Here is a 24,018-nt window from a genome sequence, read left to right on the forward strand (position 1 = left end):
AGCCTGATCCTCCTTGGCCGCTTCTGAGTCATCCAGCCTTGCCCGGGCTACAGGACACCCCACGGGAGCAGCTCTCGGCCCGGCCACCCGGTGCCCGAAAGTTAAGTCGCCGCAGCTGCGCTTCTCTCCGCCCAGTGAACCTCCAGAGTCGCGGGCGAGTGCCGCCTCCCTTCCAATGCCCCGCCGCCCCTTGCTCTTTGCTTTTTTTTTTTTTTTTTAAATTTCCACACGAGCCAAAAGAATTCTCACTGATTGATTTCTTTTTAATATCAACGCAAGTAAACGGAGACCCTTGGAGCTGTGCAGAAGCGGCCGCCCTCCACCCTTAGCCCGGGGCTGACTGCCGCAGTGTAACCCCCGAGGTCCCCAGCGGCTGCGGGGCGAAGGCCGGATTGGATGGGTAAAGGGGGGTGTACCCGCAGAGCCAAAATCCTGGAACAGGCGGGGCAAGGGATGCAGTAAACCGACCTCCCCTCCGGGAATCATGGGGTGGGGTGGGAAGCTGTTTTCCCGGTTGAGTTCAGAGGGGTCTGGCCCGACCGCTCCGCGGTTCCTGCGGCTCCTGTTGAATTTCTGGGGGAAGGCGAATTGACTCTCAGGATTATTGGCTGGTGCTCACTGCTTGCCTCCTCCCTCCAGCTCCCGCCCTTCCTTTCGTTTTCTAGCGGAGAGCAGAGCCCCCTGGCGCTAGCCCTTCCTCAGCTGCGCCTGCCGAGGAACTCGGGTTTGCTAGAGTTAACCTTGGTCCGCGCACGGGGACTGGATTTTACTCAGGAAATTATTCAGGCCCTGACAATAGATTTCTTTAACTGGTGACAACTCCCAGCCCAAATGGCCCCACCTCCCAGACACATCGTTTAGAGCCAAAAGAACTCTAGAACACTCTAACCAGAGCCCACACTTTACCCCTACACACACACACACACACACACACCTTTGATCCTGTACTTGGATTTTAACACCATTGCCATGGACAGGAGCAGACGGGGTCGATTTAACCTTGTGTCTCTTGTGACTGGGTGATCAGATAAGAGGTGTAAATTGGCTGTAGGAGACAGGTCTGGGTTCAGACTAATCCTGAATGAGAAGCTAGGGGAGGGTGCAGGCAAGGGCGGGAGCAAGGGTTTCACTTTTAGCATGTCGCTTTAGAAAGCAGGCAGGCAAAATGATTTGCAAGCAAAACTGGATACTCCTGGTTTTTTACACAGACTACCTGCCTCTGGGGTTGGCACTCCTGCCTGCATTCATTTGGTGCCCAGTAAACTTTGCCCCATAAGCAACCTAGTAAAGCCGCTACCAGTTGCCAACAGAACACACAGTGCAACGCGGTGGAAAGAAGAGAGCCACCCAGGAGGGCTCAAGGGCAAGCCCCTTCTTGCCCCAGATGTGCCTGGTGGGACTGTGAATATCTAAGCAACAGGGCAGGTTGGGACTTTGATATCATTTTGTGACCTCAAATTAAGCCCAGAGCACCCAACTGGCAAAATAAGGTGATTGGAAGGATCTCATAGTGATCCAGACAGGACTCCTGCTGTCAACCAAATGGATCTCCTTCCCTGCTGTTGAGTGGAAGGGCCACAATCTTCTCCAGAAAGGCTGCTTCCTGTCTTGGTGGTAATGAAAAAGCTAGGAGCTCAATGATGATTTTTTTTGCCCAGTGAGATTCATGCAAGGAAATCTTGGGGGGAGTTTCTGAGGGCCTAGAGTTAGTGATCCCAGGAGAAGATACCAAGGACTAGCCGATGCTGAGGACCTTGCCTGGTGTTTTCCATCTCAAGCCACTGCTCATTAAAGCAATCTCAAGCATGAGCAGACTTTGGCCCAAATGTGAGACAGTTCGAAGTTGACAGGTTCATTGGTAAAGAATTTCAGAATCTGTTTCCCAAGCATCCCTTTGGAAAGGCCTTAAGAAATAATGATGAGATTTTACTTTTTAAAAAACTTGAAAAGAATGGAGTGTTACTACTATTTTCATGTCTAACTAGAGTGGAATTTTTGAAAGTTTCCACCAGACATTAATTGATATTTTCACTAACCTGTTTGAAGCATTCTATCATCTGACCATTGTTAACTATGATGATCTTTGAGGCACCCTCCTTGGGTGGCAGAGGTATTTATGTTTGATCCTCATAAGTTAGTCTTTGTACTCTTCCTTCTAGGTAAGGAATTTGCTCCTCTTTAAAAAGTTAACCCATTCCTGGAAGGTAGTGAGGAAATTTGTCCTTTCTGAGATCCTGTAGTGCTGTGTCACAGATTTATGTTCCTTGATGAGAAATGGCCAAGGGGCTTAAATTTCATTACCTAGAATCAGATTCCAGGACACCATGGCCTTGTAGTGTGGCTGGTCCTCCAGGAGAAAGCATCTTCTAAAGGTTTAGGAAGCTGTCAAGTTTAGATAAGGCTGAGCTCCAATCCTAAGGGACCTTGGTTGTATTAATAAGGAGAAATTAATTTTTAACCACTGGGAACATTGCCAAATTATGTGACCTTTGGCAGACCAGCTGTGCTATAAAAATAAATCCCCCATTTCTGAAAATGCTGCTCCTACCCAGTAGAACAATAACAACGTGGCATTTAGGATGGGGGAAGGGGGTGGGGTTTGAGGAAAAGGAGAGCCATGGGAGTTGTCAGCAATAAAAAAAAAAAAAATCCCGCAATGCAAAGACACATGGTTTTAGACCTGAGCATCTGCCCCCTTCCCAGCTTACATCCAGGTTTTCAAGTACCCAGGACATGGGGGGGGGGGGGGGGGGCAGGCGCAGGATGGCAGGGAAGCAGAGTAGCATGTGTGTGCAGAGGAGGTGTTAAGTGCTTCCAGCCCGCTCACACCCCAGCCCTGCACACGTCTTTCATTGTTCACGTAGACAGATTACTGGCATGGGCAGAGAAAAAGGAGTTTTCAAAGCATCCCGGTATTTGTCTTTCCCGAAATGTCAGTAAATAAGTTAGTCACTGAAAAGTTTTGGGGTTATTTTTTTTAGGGGGGTGAGGGTGAGGGGGAGACCATCATAGAACTTCTTAGCTTTGAAAGCATTAGACCAGATGGCTGGATTGAAATCCAGCTCCACCACTTGCCCTTGTTATCCAGAATCCTTCTGGTTCTCTGTACCTCAGTTTCCTTATTTTCAAATACAGTTGTTAATAATAGCACTCTCTCAGTCAGATGACTTCAAATACTGCTTCTTTGTACCTTTTAAGCTGGTCCCAAAGTCACTGAATCTTGAAAACAGCTGTCGTGGGGTTAACTGTTTCTCATGATCATAACCTTTGTGGTAAGTTTATGTGATTTTATGAGGCTTTGGAATAAGTAATTATTCATTTTCATCTACCCAACTGAACCTATAGCTGAGAAGTGTCAGAGTAGCCCTTTCTGTGCTGTCCCTCAGAGAACCTGCTGAATTCTCACCTAGATTTATGGTTCCTTTTGGCATCTTCCTCCCCCTTGTTCTTCCACTTTCATTCAGTGTTCTTGTTTGGAATTACTTCATTAAAAAAAAAAAGAAAGAAAAAAAAAAACCTCTTCTTTCCTCCTCTTCCATCCTTTATCCCTGAAGGTGTCCTCAGGGGGAACACTATTACTGGTGTCCTTCCCCCAACCTCTGATAACTTCTGCTGTAGCATTATAACCCCTTAGTAGCTGACTGCAAAAAAAAAAAAAAGTGATTATAAAGACAAAATAACTTTTACCCAGCAAGACACTTAATAATGCCCTTTCCCTCTGGATCTTCATAAAAGAGCCATGATCTAATCTAGGAGTGAGGGGGAAGGTGGATGGGGACTAGGAGTCACAGAAGGATAGCTCTCCCTGTAGTGTTCAGTGGCAGGAATTCCAGCCTGCTTTAATGCACCCATCCTCAGTTACCATGCTCACGGCCTCCAGAGATCCAGTGATAACCAGAGATCCAGCTTCTGGTCCATCTTTCAGCGAAGAAGATAAAGGGAATTGCAAATTACTGAACCGAGTGGTAAGAATAATTGCATGATAAGGGTGAAAAATAAAACAGATGTGCCCAAAAGGCATATGGAGACCTAGGGGAAGTGGAGTAGGGAGGGATGAGTAGAGACAAGTGAGCTGAAACCCAGTAAGAGACAATCTGGAACCAGTAAATGGTTTAGTGATGCAGTCATAATATGTACTTTCCTGGAGCTACTGAAAATAAAAGGCAAGAATTTGCAGGGGGGGGGGGGCAGTTAGAAAGAGTGGGTAGAGGGAGGGGACAAGAAACCCCCTAGATGAAGTCAGTTTACCATTGTTAAAATTAAAATGTAAATACCCTCTCTGAGGCTGGGAAGTCCTATGACACCTCATCCCTACTAGCTTTCCTTTGACCTCTCACCAGCTGTTATCCCAGACTAGTTATTAACACTCTCAGTTCATCACTAAAAAATATTTGCATTCACTAACAGCTATGGTTGGGAAGGAAGGGAGAGAGCTGGAAAAGCAGCAAAGTCTCTCTTGGATTCTGTGGTCTATCACTCAGTCTCTTGTTAAGCCACTCATTCCTCAAACCTCGCTGGGTCTCACTTTTGGGAGATTCTGGCTTTGCTCCTTTAAGATTCTCCAAGGGGGAATCAAACAGGACTCATGAGCATCTCATAGCAGATGATCCAGCAGAGTTGATTGGATTGTCCTGGACCCTTACACACATTAAAAGATGTAGGAGATGCTGAAGAACTTCAGCCTCAGTGGGCAGGAAAGCCTATTCCTGCTGTGGGAGACCAGGGAAGCCAGGCCAGGAGAGGAGAAGACAGAGAAATACACGGGCTTGGGGAACAGTCAGAAGCAGCAGCTTAGGATGTGAGGAGGCAAATAAGGTGGGAAAGAATAGCTTGGACTCAATGCAAGGCCTAAATTGCTAGGCCAAGGGGTTTGGATTTCATTTACTAGCCAATGGGGAGCCATTGATGTCGCAACCTAGGCTTTCAGTTAATCAAAATAAATGAAAAAATATATTACATTACCTTTTTTTCCTCCTTTGATTTTTGAAGACCTCAGAATTCTTCTTCTATTTCCTCCCCCAAATGTCTGCTGAAACGGTCAGGAATTGTAATCCCAGATCTCTCATCAATGGCATCAAAATTGCATTTGCAATGAGGGCTGGAAAAGAGCGGACATAAATATAAACTAATGATATTATATTGGCTGCCCTATTGGAATTGCATTTGTTTATGATATAAGATGACAAATAACAAGGTTACCACAGGTGGCAGGATTCGAGGTCAGGAGAGGTAATCGCATCAAAGTTGCATTTTAACCATTCAATGATGGTTTGTTTTTAGAATCCCGATTCAAGGAAAGAGTTTCTCCAAAGGCCCCATTTGCAGACCCCATGTCCAGTGCTCTCTGGGGCAAACTCATGGGGGTGGAGCGGGGGTTCAGAAGAGGGAGTCTACTTCTTGCCAAAAACTCTTTTTTCTTTTTTCCAGTCCCCTCCTGCTGAGTCGCTTCAGCCTGCCCTCCCCAGTGGCTCCCCATTTCTGATTTTGAACTTTATCTTTGCAAAAGTTCACAGGGATTTCCATTTGCTCTGCCTTCAGGAGTGCATCTTTCACTGCCACCCAGCCCCATAAATTGAATAGATTGCAACCCTTCCCAGTTGCCTTAGGAAGTGGTCAAACAGCTGCATTCCTGCGCTGATGGATTGGCTCATTTCTTCCCAGTCTAAGCCAAGATGCAGACTTTATGAGACTGTCTTGTGACAGGCTGAAGTCGCTTTGAATAAAACAAAATCCAGCCTCAGCTCACAGAAATAACTCTTTAAAAGCAGCTTAACCAGGGTGCGTGAGCAAAATTTAGTTAAAACATGGAGCAAAGAACTTAGCTGGTGTGGGTGAAGGATTTTTGGAAGAAACTTCTTTTGGTCTTCCTTTTCAGGCATTGATGCTGTTGACATGCTCACATGCAGAACTGTGTGTCCATAATATTTATAAATACGCAGCCACAGACTGAGTTAAGAAAAGAAACTAACGTCAGTAGAGCTAATGTGATTAAAAGAGACATTTGAACTCTTCATAATGCAAGACAGACATGTTCAACCAAAGAGTCCCTGAGTTCTTGGTTCTGGTACACCCATGAAATGAAGCAGGAGTAACACCTTGAATGAACGTTTAGGAGGGTAGGGCATCTTCAGTTTTTCGGTTTTGCTTTTGGTTGGTTGTTTGGTTGGTTGTTTGGTTGGTTGGTTGGTTTGGGGTTGGATCTGTTGGTGCTCAGGGCTTACTCCTGGCAGTGTGCTCAGGGATCACTCCTGGTGGGAGCTTATGTGGTGCCAGGTTGACTTCATGCAAGGCAAGTGCTTTACCAACTGTTTGATCTCTCCAACCCCAAGAGAATCTTTTTAATTGGGGGTTTAATAAATGGTAATAGCCACCCCACATTATACAAGCTTTAAATTTTAGAACTTGGAGGGACTGACCTTTATCACTACTTTCTTGCATAAAGGAAAAATTAAAACTCAAGATCTCACAGCTTGCTGTGGGGTTGGACTGAACACAGAGCTGCCTAGAAATGCAAGGTGAAAACCTTCTCTTTTTAAGCTGCAGAAAGTGCTTCTTCTTTGCCTTGTTACTAATGAATGGAAACAATGCCATAGAAATTTCAGATGGAATTATGTTGTGGATTAAGGATACATTGTAAAGTAAATACAGTGGGTGATTTTCATGAGAAATGAGTCTGGTTCTCTCTACTAGGTGCCCGCAGGTGTGAATGAAAGCTAGATGTCTTCTACTCCTACTTTCTCCTTTCCATCGCATTTTACAGTTCCGGGGAGCTCAAACCTATTTCCAAAGTATTCTCTAGGAGGGAATGGAAGGTCTTTGTAGCCTGAATCTACATAGTCAAGACATCTTCTCTCCTTGCACCCAAGGAGAGCACCACTCTTATCTGCCAGCCTCTTATCTGGAGTTCTGGGGAAAGGATGGTCAAGGGGAAAACAAACACTTCAAAAAGGAATTTTGAAAACTGCACACATACTTCATTCCTCTCATTGAATTGCAGTCTAGAAAGCAAGGTGATTCCAGGTTAAGAATCCAGGTGACACATCCGCACTTCTTTTTGGAGGGTGAGGAGGGCACACCTGGTAATGCAATTCCTGGCTCAGAAGTGATCCCTAGTGGTGCTAGGGGGACCTTATGCATTACTGCGGATTTCCCCTAGGTCTCATCTTTTGCAGTCACAGGCAAGGCAAGTGTCTTTCCTCCTGCACCACCTCTCCAACCCCTGCACTCCCACCCCACTCTTTCTAAGGTCAACTCTTACTTCCTCACCTCCACTTCACCCTCCTCCTCCTAAACAGGTTGGTTACCCACGGCCGACTTTTGTTAGCCACCTCTCACATTAAGCCAGCCCTCAATGTCCCTGGTTTTTTACCAGGGACTTTTTCCTTCAGTTCATCTAAACTGGACAATCTGTTCTTTTACCACAGACTGCCAACAGGCTATTGCCTGGGGCTCCTGGAGTCTCTCTGTCCTTTGTGAAGTAAGTGATTGTCAGTCTGATTCTTTAAAAACCATTTGCTATAGAAACTTAAAATAATCTTGACTGGGGGCTGAAGAGATAGTACTTTATTGGTAAGATGTTTGCCCTGCACACAGTTAACTTGAGTTTAATCCCTGGCATCATCAAGAATGATCTCTGAGCAAGGAGCCAGGAGTAAGCACTGAGAACCACTAGGTGTGACCCATAAACAAACAAAACCTTTACTGGGGATGGGAAGATTGCTCGGAGTCCGAGAGCTGGAGTTTGTCCTCTGTACCAGATGCCCTTTCTCTCCCCAGAACCAAGACTGAGGCCAGGTGCCCCTCTGGGCTGAGCATCTTTGCATCACCAGGCCCTGGCATCAAACCTCTGGTCTGCGCATGTGAGTGTTACTGGGAGTGACACCTGGGCCCCCTGAACACTGCTGGGGAAGCCCCCACAACCTTCCACCATCATCACTATGGCTAGGCTAGTATTTAGCAAATACTGTCTTCAAGTTCAAATCATACGCATGCTGTTCCTTTAAAATAACTCCCAGTTGAATTTCCTTTGAAGGCAAACCAGAATTTTTCCCCAAAATTATTTCTCAATACTTCCTAAAAATCAAATCTGACCGAGGAACAGTGATGTGCCATATTAGGGTTATGTGGCAGGGTGTGTCTTTCTGGAGTTGGCAGAACGCCTTAAAACTACACGTGGATGGAGACTAAATCCCTGTGCCTGATCTCAAGCCAGCTGTCCCCCAGGCGGTAGTGTTGGGGCCACCAGCAGAGCCCAGGCACGTGGTGGGGGGTGTTAGGAGGGGAGGATACAATAAAACCCCCAAATTAAAGCCAGAGGCAGGGCAAGGGTTTTAGATAATGGATTGTTTTATTTTTCGAATCATCATATCTAAATAGTTGTTGGGGAGTGGGGCGTGGGATCAGAAATGAGTGACTTTAGAACTGAGTGTTCCTCTTAGGTCAAATCATGGCTTTGGAGGTAAGGCTGGAATCCCATCTTTGGGTCTATCTGGTATTGATCTGGCCTGAACTGGCCCATCGCTCAGGTTTCTACCCCCCATCCCACGCCCCAGATGAAGGAGCACCATTGGAACCACCTGGGTTTGCTTTGCCCACTTTGCCCCAGTTGAAAGGAAAGGTATGAATTCAAGTGCTGCATATAAAAAAAGTCCCTTGTCAACTCACCAAACTGGCTCAGCTCAAACTTCAACGGAGACAACTTCCCTTCCTAGGAGATGTGGCCTAAAGGCATTTGCCCTTGAGTTCAACTCTTCTTTGAGGAGGCCCCGGACTCCCTCTGAAAGGACAGAGAGTATTTCCTTACTTTGGGAATTGAATAGAGACCTCCAGAGTAATGGATGGGATAGCTCTTCAGCAGAAAGTCTAAGCTAGTTTCTGTAGGAGGCGTGTTTGTATTTAAGAAATAAATGATCCCCAAATCCGGAAATGGAAGAGCAATTATCAAGAAGAGGTGTCGAAGGATTAAATGTGTTTGCTTTAGAATTTTTACTGATGCATTTCAAGTATTTGCTTCTCTCCAAGAAAAATAGGGACAGAGATTCTAGTATTTTTTTTTCTTGGTGGATATGTGTCTGTACAAATGATGTGTGATGTTTTATGAGAGGGTGTGAAAATGGGAAAGGACAAAAGTGCGAATTTCTAATATGTATATGTACTTGATGTATGTTCCATGTCTATGTTTGTATGTGTTTCTGAGTGTGAGTGCCAGCCAAACGGGAATGTGAGTCTATAAATGTTTGGATATTGGAAAGGTTATCCACCTTCAACGAAAGCCAATATTTTAATGAATCCCCAGATGTTATAATAAATAGCTTGATTTTCTTTAGATGAAGAAAGAACAGGCAAAACAGATGTGTTACGCCTGTGTGTTTGGTTGGTTAAATACATCTTTAAATGCAGAAAACACATATAGCTGTCCTTCAGCTAGGGGATAGATACATAGATTTTGTCTTTGTGTTTTGATTTTCTTTTTCGTAAGTGAGGAAATGATTACTCCTGGTATGAATGAGAAATTCAACCTTCCTCCAAGGAAGCTTCCGTATTTTTTTTTCTGCTGATTATGTGTACTGTTCTAATTACTAGAAGCTTGAACTTGAGGGGCTAGGGAGTTGAGGGTGATAGGTTATTTCCCCAAGAGTAATTGGGGGGGGGGGGGTGGTGGTGGGAGGGATACTCAGAGCACAAACTGTCAGGTCACCCTGTGCCGAAGCCCACCTCAGAGGCCCTTTGATGATCTCTGAAGTGACAAGTGTGGTTGAATGTGGATGAGGTGAGTTGCTGACAGGGGGCTGTGGTTTTCAGTAAAAACACTGGCCCAGTAGCTGGACCTGCTTAGAAACGTGCCTGTCCTGCTGGCTTGGAAAGAGCAGCTGCAAGTGTCCAGTAACCCCACCCCCACTCCATGCCTATCCCGCAGAAACTCCCCCCTACAAGTCCAGTTTCACAAATAGGAGCCAAGATCAAGGGCCTGCAATTTGGTTTTGTTGGCAGATGTGCCCAGCATGGATGGGTGGTGCCCCCCAAGAATCATGGTGGGGAGGGGGCAGTCGGATGGGTTACAGCCCACTTCAGGGGCCTGAGGATCCTCTAGCAGCAGGCCAGGGGCTCATTGTGCTCCTGGATGTGGACGGTGCGGGGGTCATTAGTTAGAGGATGATGTGAGCTCTTCGAGCCAGAGGAAATGGCCTGCCTTTGTTTTCCACCCAGTAGGAAATGGAACCTGAATCCATTAGATTCTGGGCCGTTCAACACAGGCACAGTTTGAGCTCTTGGAGGCTCGCCGCCTGAAAGGCTACTGGCGTGGATTTGTGTGGCTCAACTGCTGAGGTGCAGCCTGCCCAGCTTTTGCATTTCAGTCTGCCAGGCCAGTCATGTAAAGCAGAAGTCCGGGAGATGGGCGGCCCTCCAGCAGACAGGGGCCCAGTAGAGTGCACCTGTAGAGTCAGAAGAAAAAAGGCAGGATCCGTTTCCCTCAAAGAGGGACCTGGGAGCAAGTCCCTGGTACTGGAAGGTGGCTGCTGAGGCATCATCCATAATTCACGGGCCCGTGCTGCTCTATGCAGATGGCGGTATTAAACCGTGATTGATGCTAAGAGAGGCACACTGCGAAAGGCTTCTGAATATTTCCAGGTCTCTTGTGCCCTCCCATCTTGGTTCCACAGAGGTATACACACACACACACACACACACACACACACACACACACACACACTGGCCCAGCACCCTAACATTTCACAGGAACTTCTTCTGGGGTTTGCAGAGCTGCACACTCAACTATAGATGATTCTTCAAATGTCATCACCCACCTTTTCTGCCTTAAAACAAAAATCCCTCTCCCTCCTGGCCCATAAGAAGCTGTTTACCTCCAGCCGAGCAATCCTGGGAAGGGGGCGTGGGGGATGGGCTGCTGTTGCTCCTCTGACAGCATCTTTCCAGGCTGGTTGGCCATCAGAAGCAGCAGCAGCACACTCTGGTGGTGTTAGCCTGGCAAAAGTGACTGGGGTGGGGGTGGGGGTATGGATCACAGGCGTCCACTCAGCACAAAGCACTTTTGTCAAAACTCTGAGGTCAGAGCCAGTGGAATCTTCAACGCAGATTTTTCCACTCGGTGTATAACGAAATAATAAATCAAATTTGTGGTGTATGTGGAATTAAGTGTTTGGAGGTTTTGTTTTTTCTTTCTTTAAAAAAAAAAATAGCTGTAATCACCCTCTAGGGTCTGTTCCGATCCAAAGCTGAAAAGAGCTCCCTCTGCAGCATGGTTTGTAATTGTTACCAGCCTCTCTTGTGGGTCGGCACCACAAAACCACTATTGTCAGTTCCCGGAGCATTGGCTGCTGGCTGCTGCACCGCTGGGCTGGGCTCCGAGACACCAAATCACACACAGGATTTATGAGATCAAACTAGAGATGAAGGTTTGGAGGAGGAGGAGGTGGGGGGGGGGGGGGAAGGAAGGAAGAGGAGGAGGAGGAGGAGGAGGAGGAGGAAGGCAGGAGGCCTAGGCTAGTACTGACTTCATTTTTTTTTTTAACCTCAAAGCATGTAATTGGGAATATTTATGACCGTCTTCTGGAATATTTTCATTTAGGGTGTGTGTGTGTGTGTGTGTGTGTGTGTGTGTGTGTTTAGTTGAGTAAGTGGGGGCTGGGGGATGAGCTAAAATAATCTCTTCCACTGAATGAGTAAGGAGGTTAGTCTCCTGGACTGCCATAAAAGGTCTGGGACACAGTTTTAATCAGCCACTGATAGAAACAGAAACGAGGATAAGAGGGGGAAATGACTAGAAACATATTTGAAGTTCTTGGGGTTGTTGCTTCTCTTTCAGACCAACCCTGCGGAGGTCGCTTGAATTCCAAAGATGCTGGCTATATCACCTCCCCAGGGTACCCCCAGGATTACCCGTCCCATCAGAACTGCGAGTGGATCGTCTATGCTCCTGAACCCAACCAGAAGATCGTCCTCAATTTCAACCCTCACTTCGAAATTGAAAAGCATGACTGCAAGTAAGCGCTATCCTGTGTTACGTGTTACCCTGCATTGGAGTGACCCCCACTGACCCTCACCTCCCTCCACACACACCTCACCCTTCATGGCAACTTTGGCCCCCGGGTCCTCTGAAAGAAACCATGGTGATGCAGGCCCCAGAGGAGAACTTCAAAAGAACATTCTCTTTCAGGGGAAGGAAAGGCCCAGTTGATCCCCAAAGATCAGAGGAAGGAGCCTTCCAGGGGAGAGTGTAAAGAAAAAACAGCCTGCAGCAGGAGGGGTGGAGGTTGTAAGGGGTGTTGGGTGGGGTGAGGTGACTGAAAGTACAGCAGGTAGGGAGCTTGCCTGGCACACAGCTGACCCAGGAGCAGCTCCCAGCACTCCACATGGTCCATGGAGCCTCCAAGAGTGATTTCTGAGTGTGGAGGCAAGAGTAAACTCTGAGCCCAGCAAGGTATGGCCCCCAAATTTGACTCTCTGCCCTGTGGGATAAAATAAAAGAATAGCATTCTCTTTTTTTTCATAAACTGGTCATGAGTACCCCAGAACCCCATCTCTTGACTGGGACGTCTCCCCATATCCGGTGCTGCTCCCACACATCCATTGGAAGTCCATCAGTGTGGTTCATTAAGCAGTAGCCAGATCCCCTAGTCCAGGCTTCCCGTATGTCCAGCCATGCAGGATCAGCCTGTTCTTTTACAAAGTGGCAGTTGGTTTCCTTTCAGGAAGAGTTGAAAGTCTGAATCTCTAGGCTTTTACATCTACAGTTCGCCCTTGTTCTTGGTTTCTGCCCCAGACAAGCAAGAGGGGGGAAAAACTAAGTGTGGTGGATTTAGTCGACAAACGCTCTTCCAGTTTGGGGCTGGAGCAATAGCACAGCCGGGAGGGCATTTGCCTTGCATGTGGTCGACCCAAGTTCTATTCCCAGCATCCCATATGGTCCCCTGAGCAGTGCCAGTAGTATTTCATAAGTGCAAAGCAGGAGTAACCCCTGAGTATCGCCGGGTGTGACCCAAAAAAGCAAAAAAAGAAATGAGGGGAGGGGGCTGAAGCGATAGCACAGCGGGTAGAGCGTTTGCCTTGCATGCAGCCAATCCGGGTTCTATTCCCAGCATCCCATATAGACCCCTAAGCAACGCCAGAATTAACTCCAGAGTGCAGAGCCAGGAGTAACCCCTGAGCATTGCTGGGTGTGACCCAAAAAGAAAAAAAAATCCATTTTATTCTCATCATGGCCCTGGGAAGTTGGTGCCACTTGGACTTCCATATTGCCTTTGAGAAAAATTAAACAGAGATGTTAAATCTCTGCTGCCTCCCATCCCCAGTGACTGGGCTGGTCTCGAAAGAGCACTTTTTGACACCTTGGAAATATCTGGCTCAGAAGATACCATTTGGGCATCTAGACATTTGGGCATGCATGGGAAAGAGCAGGTCATCCCAGAGTGCCTGGGAGTATAAGTGGAGGAAAAGACAGTATCATGGGAGCTCCAGATTGTGAGCTCTCTTTATTCTAGTGGGATCCAAAGTCATTCTTCACAGAAGCAAAAGAAAGGGCCAGAGAGATAGTACAGCGGGTAGGGTGTTTGCCTTGAACACAACTGACCCAGATTAGATCCCTGGCATCCCATATGGTGCCCTGAGAACCACCAGGAGTAATTCCTGAGTGCAGAGCTAGGAGTAACCCCTGGGCATTGCTGGTTGTGACCCAAAAAGAAAAAAAAGAAAAAGAAACAAAAGAAAGTTTCAGTGCAGGAAAGAGTGTGCCTACAGTCATGGCTTCTTGCAAATGAGCACCTGCAAGGTGCCAGGGCTCCCATCTTTATGTGCCCTTAGGGTTCATCAATAAACAGTCTGAGCATCATCGGCCAGTGGGCAGAGGTTTGAAGGAGCAAGTGAGTCTCATGGAAAGTGCAGCCTCTCACACCCTTGCTGAACTAGAAGGCTTAGTAAATCCATGCCCTGGGGTCCTCTTGGGTCTCCTTTCTTTGCACTCAGAGAACAGTTTTTTCCTAGCAAGACTAGTTTATGGGAAACTGGAGCGTTCCTAAAGGTTCCCTCATATGACACGGAGTCATAAGACAGACTTTGTCATCCCAGCTCTCTCCAGACCCAGTGGAAGACTCCAAGTTCCTCTTTGTCGTGTTCTACACACACCCTAGCCTCTCATCCTTCCTGTTCCCCTCTGTGAGCTTCTGTGAGGACAAGAATTTCTGTTAAGATAGCTAGTTTCTTTATAAGGTGTTTTTGTGCCTCTGGCTGGGCTGGAGAAGGTTGGCACCAACTACAGCGTGATATACAGAGAGCTTGGGTCTGTCTGAGCTCTGAGAAATTTGACTAAGCACCTCTCTGGACTGAGGGCCAAATTCTGTTCTGCTTATGCCAGCATCTCCCAGCGAAGTTGCTAAGAGGTCATGTTATGTATATTCATCGCGGCAGAGAGAGAAGGCAGAGCTCTTGGCAGGGAAGACTTGGGAATTCGTGAACATGTCTCCAAACCTGTTGGGAAGTAAGAAAGGCCAGAAAAGCATGTTCCTGCCCTGCGAGGGGCTGCTGGGGACCATGTCCCCTCACGGGACTCAGCTCCAAAGATGGGGGTGCCAGACCTTGGCAGTAAGAAGGACAGAGACTTGCCTCTTGCAGGGAATTGGAGCAGGGAGAGCCAGAACTTGTGTTTTGCTTGGAAACTTTTACAGGTTATCTTCTGGCTCCTTCCTAAGGCGCTCCCTGTCTCTCTCCTGCTTCCTTCATTCCATGCTGCAGAAGTCAGGAAGGTCAGGGGAAAGCACCTCTTTCTAAAGTCTCTTTCCCCTAGTTCCAACTTGTCAAAAAAGCTCTCTTGCTCTCTTGCGATCAAGACTCAACTACTTAACCTCATCCTTAGTTCCCTCTCCTCCCCGTTTATCTCCTCTCACATTAGTTTCTTTTTTCTTTTTTTTTTTTTCTATTTAGAAAGACATATCTGGTTCTCTCCAACTGTCTGCAAGGTATTTTTCACAATCCCGCCCCCGCCAACCCTGACCATTTGCACTCAGAATAAGGGTCTGCGGCTCCTCTTCCCCTACCACCTCCCTTCCCTTTCTTGTGAAAGAAACAATTAATCTAATTGAAGGTCCTGGAAGTTCTGTCTCATTCCTCCTCTCTTGCCCTCTCTCATTTTCCTTCCAAGGCAGCTCCTGGGTTTGGAAAGCGCTTAATATCAAAGGAAATCAGCTTCCTTTCTCCTTTGAATTTGCGTGCATGTTTTGAGTTGATTTGGCCCTCCAGGCCCATAGGGTGGATCTGAGAAAATTACCTAAACTGTCCTGAGGATCAAACACGGCAGCAACACCCCTTCAAAAAAAACCAAAAGCGAGAAAGTGAAAAATTAATGAAAGTCATCCCCAGAGAGGATGGAGAAGGGGCTGTGGTCAGCTGGCTTTACCTCTTTCTCCTGGGTGCGGGGTTCCTGACCAGGCTTTCCCCCTGATCTGGGAAAGGGACTGAGATAGAGGATGGTTCTTGTGAGCAGAGACCCTCATTCCTTAGCAGGAAGCATCCCAAAGCTCAAGGTCATTGCCGAAGAAAACCCAGACAGACATTTTCCTCTAACCTTTATTGCTTGTTAATTTTGTTCCATTTGAACTTGTGTTTTGCTTGGAAACTTTCACTCAGCAACCTCAGCTTTGTCTGAGTCAGTAAGACCCAAAGCTCCCATCTGGAGGGGGCTCTTGGTCTTCCAACCTTTGACCGACTGCAAGAATCCCAAACCCCCCAGGATCTGGAGGCTGCTTTGGGCACGCCCCCATTTCACTGCCATGTGGGTATAGTCCAGGGACAGAAGGGCAGGCCCTCGGGCCATCTGGGCAAGCAGGGAGCAGTGCCTTTGTTCCCTGTGCTGGTGAAGAAGCTACTGCTGCCTTTCGCTTGAGTCATCAGCCAGCAGCTGCCTGTTCGGGTTTTGGAAACACACACACACGATGTTGGCTATTCTTCCCTTTTCTGAAATTGAAAATGTATGCATTCTTAAAAAACACCCACTTGCCCACGGAACACAGTTATTCCAGGGCCTGGCACCCCACCCCCGCCCAGAGGCACCACCAAATAAAACCAAACATCAGGAATCTGGGTCCTTTCAAGACTTGGCCTTTTCCAGATGGGTATCTCGACAGACATGTTTCACGAAGTGCAAAAACCACTCGGAAGACTTGAAAGAACATTTCTTTGGCTACAGAAACCCATGGGGGAGGCTGAAAAGCATCAAGTTTATGTGTGAGTTCAGCCGGATGATACCTCATGTCTGGTGTAGCCCTGAAGAATTATTCTATAACTCAGTGAGATTTGCCAGTGCTAAAGCATCGCCTCTAAAATTTCAAAGTCATTTTTTAAAAAAAGGATTTCTGGGGCATAGTGATAGTACAGTGGCTACCCCGGGATACAGCCTGACCCAAGTTCCACTCCCAGCACCTCATGGTCCCCTGAGTACCACTCACTATGGCTCTGGAGTCCCCTGCACTGCAGGTAACTAGCAGCTTCCATGCTTGTGCCCTTGACCCAGTTGGCTGGGAATCAGAAGTGCCCCTGCCTCCCACCCTGGCTTCCTGAGCACTCCTTGGACGGACACCGTCCGCCCTAAAAAAGGGATTTCTTCTGATAAAGCTTTTGCTGACTCATGAGCCACACTTCCCCGTTGTTTTCAGCAAACTCGATGCTAAGGAGAGCCAGATTTTTCTTGATGATTCAGGCTTCTCTGTCTAAACTCTGCCATGGAGGCTGGGTCATGTCCGGTTTGAATCAGATAGATTTGAATTCTTGTTGACTTTTTGGCATTGGCAAAGACTGCTTCCTTACCTACAAAACTGTGATAATTATAACCTTCTTTGCAACGCTGCTGTCTTGTGGATAGAGTTGTGCAAAAAATTAGCTGCTGTGTCAGTTTCTTATTGTTTGGAGGTATTTTTGTGTGTAGAGGGTGGCATGGGGGCGGACACACCCAGCAGTGCTCAGGGATCACTCCTGGAAGTACTCGGAGGACCAGATGTGGTGACAGAGATTTGAGTAGGAGTCAGCCGCATGCGGGCAAGTACCTTAACCCCTGTACTCTTTATCTCTGACCCCGTGTCAGTATGTCTGATCTTGCTCATAGGCACTTAGGAATCAATATTCTTACTAGCCCTCCCTCCTATTATGGGTAGCCACTCTCCCATTCCCACACCACCCTAAAGCCTACCTCTAGGCTTCCTCTTCGGATTTACGATTTGAGGTCTGACTTTTGCTTCATTAGGTCTTGCTGCCCATTGGGGAGTTTAAAGCCAGTGTGATTCCAACACCCGCTTCAGTACGCCACGCTCCCTACAGACTGAGCTGGGGGTGCTCTCCTAGGGACTGGGTTTGAGCACCAGCACCTGGAGTCCGGGGCTTTCACTGACCTCAGAGCCTTTTCTGACACCTGCCTCCCCTCTGGGTTCCTGCTAGTGGTTCTGCTTGACATTTGGGGGTATTTGGCTGCTAGGACAAAGGGCTCTTAATATCACTTTAGAACAGAGGAGATTTTAGGTCTTAAATGATGTGGCTATTTTTCTCAATAGAGGCTCTTTCAGAAAGGGAGCAGTTTCCCTGGTGAATCAACTGACTCAGGTAAATTTAGAGAGCAAACCAGGCCTCAGCCCCCTGCTGCCCTACATTGCTCCCAAGCGCTCAAAAATTACCTGCATTTATGAAGCATCCTTGATTCCAGCCAAGCCACCAAAGGCAATCTCACATCTATGTGAGCCCCTGGAAGTGCCTGGTGGTCAAGCCCTACTTCCTTCCCCTTCCATGGCCCCCAGCTCTTTTCTCTCTTCCCCATCCACTCAGTTTTCCTTGTTTCCTCCAAGACTCTGTCCTGGGCCCTGACTCCCAACTTCTAGAGCAGTGTGGCTCCCCTCAATTTGCTGGCATGTGATCCTCTCGTGTAGCGAGTATGTCAGTTCTCCAAGGACACAGGCTACTGTCATTTCTCTGCCTCTGTGCCCCCCCCAGGCCCGGGGCGTAATAAGCAGCTGCTCACAGATGGTGTCACAGGAATGGTTTTATGCCTGCCATGCCAGGACATAAGCTAGCGTGGCCAGGACCTGGGTTGTAAAGCAGCTCGAGCTGTCTAGCCACTCGTCTTGTGAAGCGACATGATGACAGCAGAAGGACAAGGCAAGGTGGATGAAAGGTGCTCTCTCTTGGTCTCTATCTCCCTGCCCCCACGGTCTGGTCTTTCTCCAAGAATAATAATGAGCATTCATTCAGAAAGAGTCTTTAAGGCGCTGGTGTTTGCCACGATGTGAGGCAAGCATACTCCTTGCCTTCACGGGACTTAGCCTTTGAAAGCAGGAAGCAAATTTTTAAAAAATAGTAAAATGGTTATTGATGATCAAGTTACTTTCAAGGGACCACATGTGGAGTATCTCTCATGTGCCCTGCATGTGGCTCAGGACTTCACGTATGTCGTACTGTCTCATCAGATCTCTGCAAAATGCCCATGAGGTTGTTGTTATTTTCCTCAGATGAAGAAACTTAAGCTCCAAGAAGTTTAATCAACTGTCCCGAGGTCACATTCTTGGATGCAGCAGAGAAGGGAATTGAACTACAATGTCCTACCTTGCAGCCTGTGGTGTTCTTGGTGTTCTGCAGCCGCTGCCAAGAATGTGTATGCTGCACCGGGACATTCTGGGAGCTCAGCACACCAGGATGCAGCTTAGACTGTGGAGATCAGGGAAGGCTCCCAGGAGGAGGGAAAGCCTATTCGGATCCAGGCAAAGGGGGAATGTGTGTGGCAGGTGATCTAGAGCAACGTGCCAAAGTCAAGAAGGGGAGAGAAAGTGAAACCTTCAGCACAGTCAGTATAAGCCAACCTGTGACTCGCTGATCCAGACCCAGATTTCTCAGGAAACAGGTATACCTGGGCAACGCTATTTCATTTTATCTCCTAGCCAGACAACTGTCCCTTTAGGAAGCGGCAGCCATAGTCAGAATGTTAGAAAGGAGCTGAAGGAATAATACCAGAGTTAAGGCACTTGCCTCGAATATGGTTGACCCTGGTTTGATCCCTGGCACTGTTATGGTCCTCCAGCCCCCTCCTGGAGTAACCCTTAAGCACAGAGCCAGGAGTAAGCTCTGAGATAATACTGGATATGGACCATAATTTCCCCCCTACCCCAATTAAATGAAGCTCAGGAAAAAGTGGGATATCTGGGGACTCTCTGAGGCTCCACCCCACCAGGGTCTCTTCAGTCTCTGAGCACATGGTTAGGGGCCTGCCTGGGGAAACCCCGGGAGCACTCTGGTTTAAGCTCACATGTTAGCATGTACGGGAGAGATGTCATTCACATCCACAGGACTTACACTGAACTCCTGTGTCTTCCTTAAAACTGAGGGCAGAAGGTCAGGTTTCCCCAGCTGGGCTTGTGGTTTCAGTCACATAGTGTGACTGTTCTCCGTGATTCACGAGTTTCTTCTTGTATTTGGGAAAGACCCTCACATCAATGACTTGTGCCATTTTTCCAGATTCAGGACCCACCCCACCACAGAAATATTTGGACTCCCCCAAGGAATCCCTGCACAGCAATCCCCTTCTGTATTGCAACAACCATGCTAATGAAACAGAAACAGAAACACCCTCCCCAACCCCCCAGGTAGGTGGTGCAATAAACTCCAGCACCCCGTGGTCCAGCTGGCAGCCGACCCCTGGCTAGCCAGCCTTGACCCCAGACTCCACCCGGCAGCATAACTTGCCCTGAGAAATGGGGAAAAACAACCGCAGATTGTTCGTTCCCCTGCTCCTCCCACCAAGGTTAAAGAGCAGTCAGGACAACGGTTATTTTTGGCAGTTTGTTTTTAAATATGTGATGTTGCAATCCCAACCCTCCGAATGCAAGCTTCACTGTGGATGGCCTCTTAACAATGCATTTTATCTGCTGATTGAGAAAATCACTGGAGATTTTCTAATACACAATCCCACTTGTTCTGCCTCTCCACCCTGGCACCTTCTCTGAACCCAGCACTCCCAGAGGGCAGCATCTCACCCATGTAACTCCATGTAATTCTCCCATCTAATTACACTGAGTGAGAGTCTTTCTTCAAAAATTCAGTGGCACTCCAGGTGTGGAGGGGATGAAGAGAAGGAATTAGAGTAAGTAGAGAAATGAGATTTTTCCAAGAGGGGTTTGAAACCTGTGTTTTCCGGGGAGTCCCGTATAAAGAAAACTCCCCTGCCACATTTGTTTTGTCCTTACCATGGCAGAGAGACTGAAACCTTTGGGTTAAGAAACTCAGCATATAATTCCATTCCATTCTTCTACTTCTTTCTTAATATATATATGTGTGTGTGTGTATACATATATATCTCATTTTATATATATATATCATTATATATATCCCATTTTATAAATATACATATTTATATTTTTTCTTCCTGTATATATGTATGCACACATATACATATGTATATCGCATTATTTATATTTCCCATTATATATATATCTTCTTCCTGGAGATATATATGTATATGTATGTATATATGTATATATCCCATTATATATCTCATTATATATCCCACTATATATAATGTGCGTGGGATATAAATGTGTGTATATAGTATATGTAAAATATATAATATCTATTAATGTGCATGGGACAAATCCCATACATGTTAATATATCTATACATATAGAATATATATTTTATATATGATACACACATATGTGTAAAATGTGAGTTGTCCTTTTCTTCCAGGAAAAAGCTTCCATAATCATCTTTCATTATGAGACCTAGCGCCTCATAACTCATCTCAGTTGATTGCAGAGTAGATGGTTGTATTTCATTTACATAATCAAAAAAATTCTAGACGAAAAATCCCTGAAAAAATGTTAAGTGGGTCAAAATAAAAAATTCTTTAAAGAAATAGGATGAAGAAAAGTGAATTAGGCTTAGGTACTGAAGGGCATCTATAAAGGGAAATCCACATGAGTTTTTCACATATGCCTTGCTTTGTAACTGAGCACTCCCTATATATTTTTCTGCTATTTCCCTTTAGGGACTCTATTGCATGATTGTGGGGGGGCTGGAGTTATAGCACAGCAGGTAAGACGTTTGCCTTGCACGCGGCCAGCCCAGCTGAGCCGGGTTCAATTCCTCTGCCCCTCTCCGAGAGCCCGGCAAGCTACTAAGAGTATCCCGCCCGCACGGCAAAGCCTGGCAAGCTCCTCATGACGTATTTGATATGCCAAAATATAGTAACAACAAGTCTCACAATGGAGACTTTACTGGGCCTGCTTGAGCAAATCGATGAACAATGGGAGGACAATGACAGGACAGTGATTGCATGATTGTAGATGGTGTGGAGGGACAGCCTGGAGTCATTAGCAGCAAGTATTCTATTGAGTTCTTGACAAGTGCCAGGTACTACTACATCAAGAACTTTTTATGTTTTATTCCCACGAAAGAACTCGGGGTTTTGGACTGTTATTGCCATTTAACAGCTAAAACACTGAGGCCCTGGAAGACTACAGAGTCAGGAAGGGCTAGATGGAAGCTGACCACCCAGAAGTCCATCATCCATCCCTGGCCCGACAGGTCTCAAATCCCATCTGCTGTCCCAGTGCTAGGTATTTGGGGGGGGGGGGGGTGGCACTCTGATTTCTTTAGATATCCCTGACAAGCCTTGTCTGTTTCTTTTCTCTTTTCATTCCTTTTCTTTGCCTCTTCCTGCGATATGGTCACCTCCGGATGCCAGCCAGGCAGTCAAGGAGAGAGCTCTTTCTTTCTGTGTCTTTAACTACAAGCTAGAGGTCTGATTCTTAGTCAATAGTCTCTGTCTGCCTCCCTGTCATCCACCTCGTACTCCCAGGGTCCCCTCGTCAAACGCCCTGCCCCTCCCCCGCACCCCACCTCACTCTCCATCTGGAATCCAAAGATGTGAGGGCTAGTAATAGAGTGTCAGCAGAAGTAATTGATTCCTCACACAGAGCGAATTCTCTTGCCTTTAGTGTCAGTGGAGCTGAACCCCCCCGAGTGCGGCAGGGTGAGGGAGACAAGACGTGTAAACAGTCCATGGCTGAGCTGTCAGGGCCCAGCAGAAAACCCCAGCCAGGGAGTGAGCGGGGGCAAACAATGCTGGGACAAATAATTGTTTTATTGGAAAGGAAAAGAGTAAATAATATTTCAGCACAGAGATTGGCAGTTTGAAAGAAATGGTCAAGAGCGGGGAGCTGAAGGTGGTGCAGGTTTGAGGGGAAGAGCTTTTCTTTGTCTCCAGGTAGGCTGTTTCTTCCCCACCCCACCTCCTTTCTCCCATTATCATCATTATTATCATTAAAATAATTACCGTAACAATTACAGTTGATGAGACCTGAGGTTTATAGAGCACCTTTCATCTGAAAGTTCAAAGTGATTTATCTATGTGTCATCCCTAGGAGAGTGGGAGGAGGGTAAGAAAGTATTAGTGATTAGTGATTGTGTGTGTGTGTGTGTGTGTGTGTGTGTGTGTGTGTGTGTGTTAGCCCCTGGAAACTTCAAGTCCAAGCAGAGAGAGAATTCAGTCTAAACTCAAGTCCCGCCACTGGGTCAATAGTTGGGAGTACGGACTCTTCATCTGAGGGTGTCCACCGCCCCCCAGGTTCCTTAGGTTGATATGCCCCCCGCCCCCCCAGCTCATCCCTGGTCCTGCTGGCTACTCCACTGCAATAACCCGCCAGCCAGCAGCGCCTGCTGGAGCAGATGGGCTGCTCTGGCTGGAGGATGAATAAAGGTCCTTCAGGGTGTGACTCACACCGCTCCATCCTGCTAGAAGACTTCCTGCAAGCTGGTTCCCTTTCTTGGAGAAGCGGGTGTCCTTGCCGCACATATTTCTTCCTGGTCTTGTGATCTTCCAGCCAAGAGCCCCCCAACATTCTGGAACATTCTCTGTTTCCTCACCCCCCACCAACAGCCTCTAACATTCTGGAACATTCCTCACCCCACCAACTCTGACCAATTCCTTCAGAAAAGAAGGGGCATTCCTGTGACAGGCAAGTGCTTCTCTGTGCATTGTGAGGACTGGACTGCGTTGCCGCTGGCTTGGGAAGGAAGGCGGCTGTGGAGTTAGGTGCTGTGACCAAATGGCTCTGGCAGGCGGAAACAGCTCCAGCTGACTGGACACCAAGTGCTATATTCAGAATCTCCACCCTGGCGTGGCGGCAGTCCCTTCCTGCTGGGGCCCAGCATTTCCACCGGTGCCGAGCTTGCCCCTGGAGCCAGAGAGAAGCTCCCAGCTCTGTAACCTGAAGCTGTGAATGAATGAAATCCAAGCACAGGGACGTCCCCACCTGCCACCTGCTCTGTCACAGTCCCCTGGCTGTCTTTTTTGCCTGGTGTGTTTCTAAGACCAGTCTCCCCATTTGAGTTTTGCTCTGAAGATTGGGTGCCCGCAAAAGGGAGAAAGTGGGGGAAAAAAATGATTGGGAAGCCTCATTCCCAGGAGGAGGGGGGAAAAACCACCAAGGGCTTTCCTGAGGCAGCGATCAATTCCCTGAGGCCCAGAACACCTCATTCCCAGCGGGCTCCCGTTTTGGGGACAGATGGGGAAGTTATGATTTGCTCTCACAATGACACCCTCTGGGAGTCCCGGGTTCACGAGTGCCTGTCCCGGAGGGAGCCACTCAACCCAGCCAAGTGCAGTGATGCTGCCAGCACACTGGACTCAGGGTGGTGCTGGCTGATGCCCCCTCTGTGGAGTCCAATCACCTCTGTGGAGTACACAACAGGCCCTGGACCCAGGGAGGAGGTGCAGCTAACAACTTAGGCACGGGAACTTTATTCACTCTGCCAACGGGTTATGACTCCCGAGTCTGTGCCCTGCGGGAGCCACTGCTGAATGAGTGTCCATTCTGGTTTCCTTTTAGCTCCTTCCTTCTCTGTCCCTCCAGCAGACCACCAAGGGGCCCTTTCCCCTGGCTGCAGAGAGTGAGGACTTGATAGGCACAGGGTTGAGCCAAATGCAGCCTGCCTTGTGCTTTCAACTCCCCCTGGCATCATGGTCCAGAGGATCTT

General features: G+C 47.5%; 1 protein-coding gene across 1 annotated transcript in view; it reads left to right on the top strand.

The window, feature by feature from the left end:
* NRP2 (neuropilin 2) overlaps positions 1-24,018 on the top strand; it is a 118,041-nt gene that overhangs the window by 3,222 nt on the left and 90,801 nt on the right. Inside the window, exon 2 of the mRNA XM_056111614.1 lies at positions 11,825-12,002. Coding sequence (XP_055967589.1) covers positions 11,825-12,002 — 178 coding nt within the window. The remainder of the gene's footprint in view (positions 1-11,824; positions 12,003-24,018) is intronic.

The sequence above is a fragment of the Sorex fumeus genome, unplaced genomic scaffold (assembly GCF_029834395.1).
Source record: "Sorex fumeus unplaced genomic scaffold, SorFum_2.1 ptg000014l, whole genome shotgun sequence".
NCBI classification, from domain to species: Eukaryota; Metazoa; Chordata; class Mammalia; order Eulipotyphla; family Soricidae; genus Sorex; species Sorex fumeus.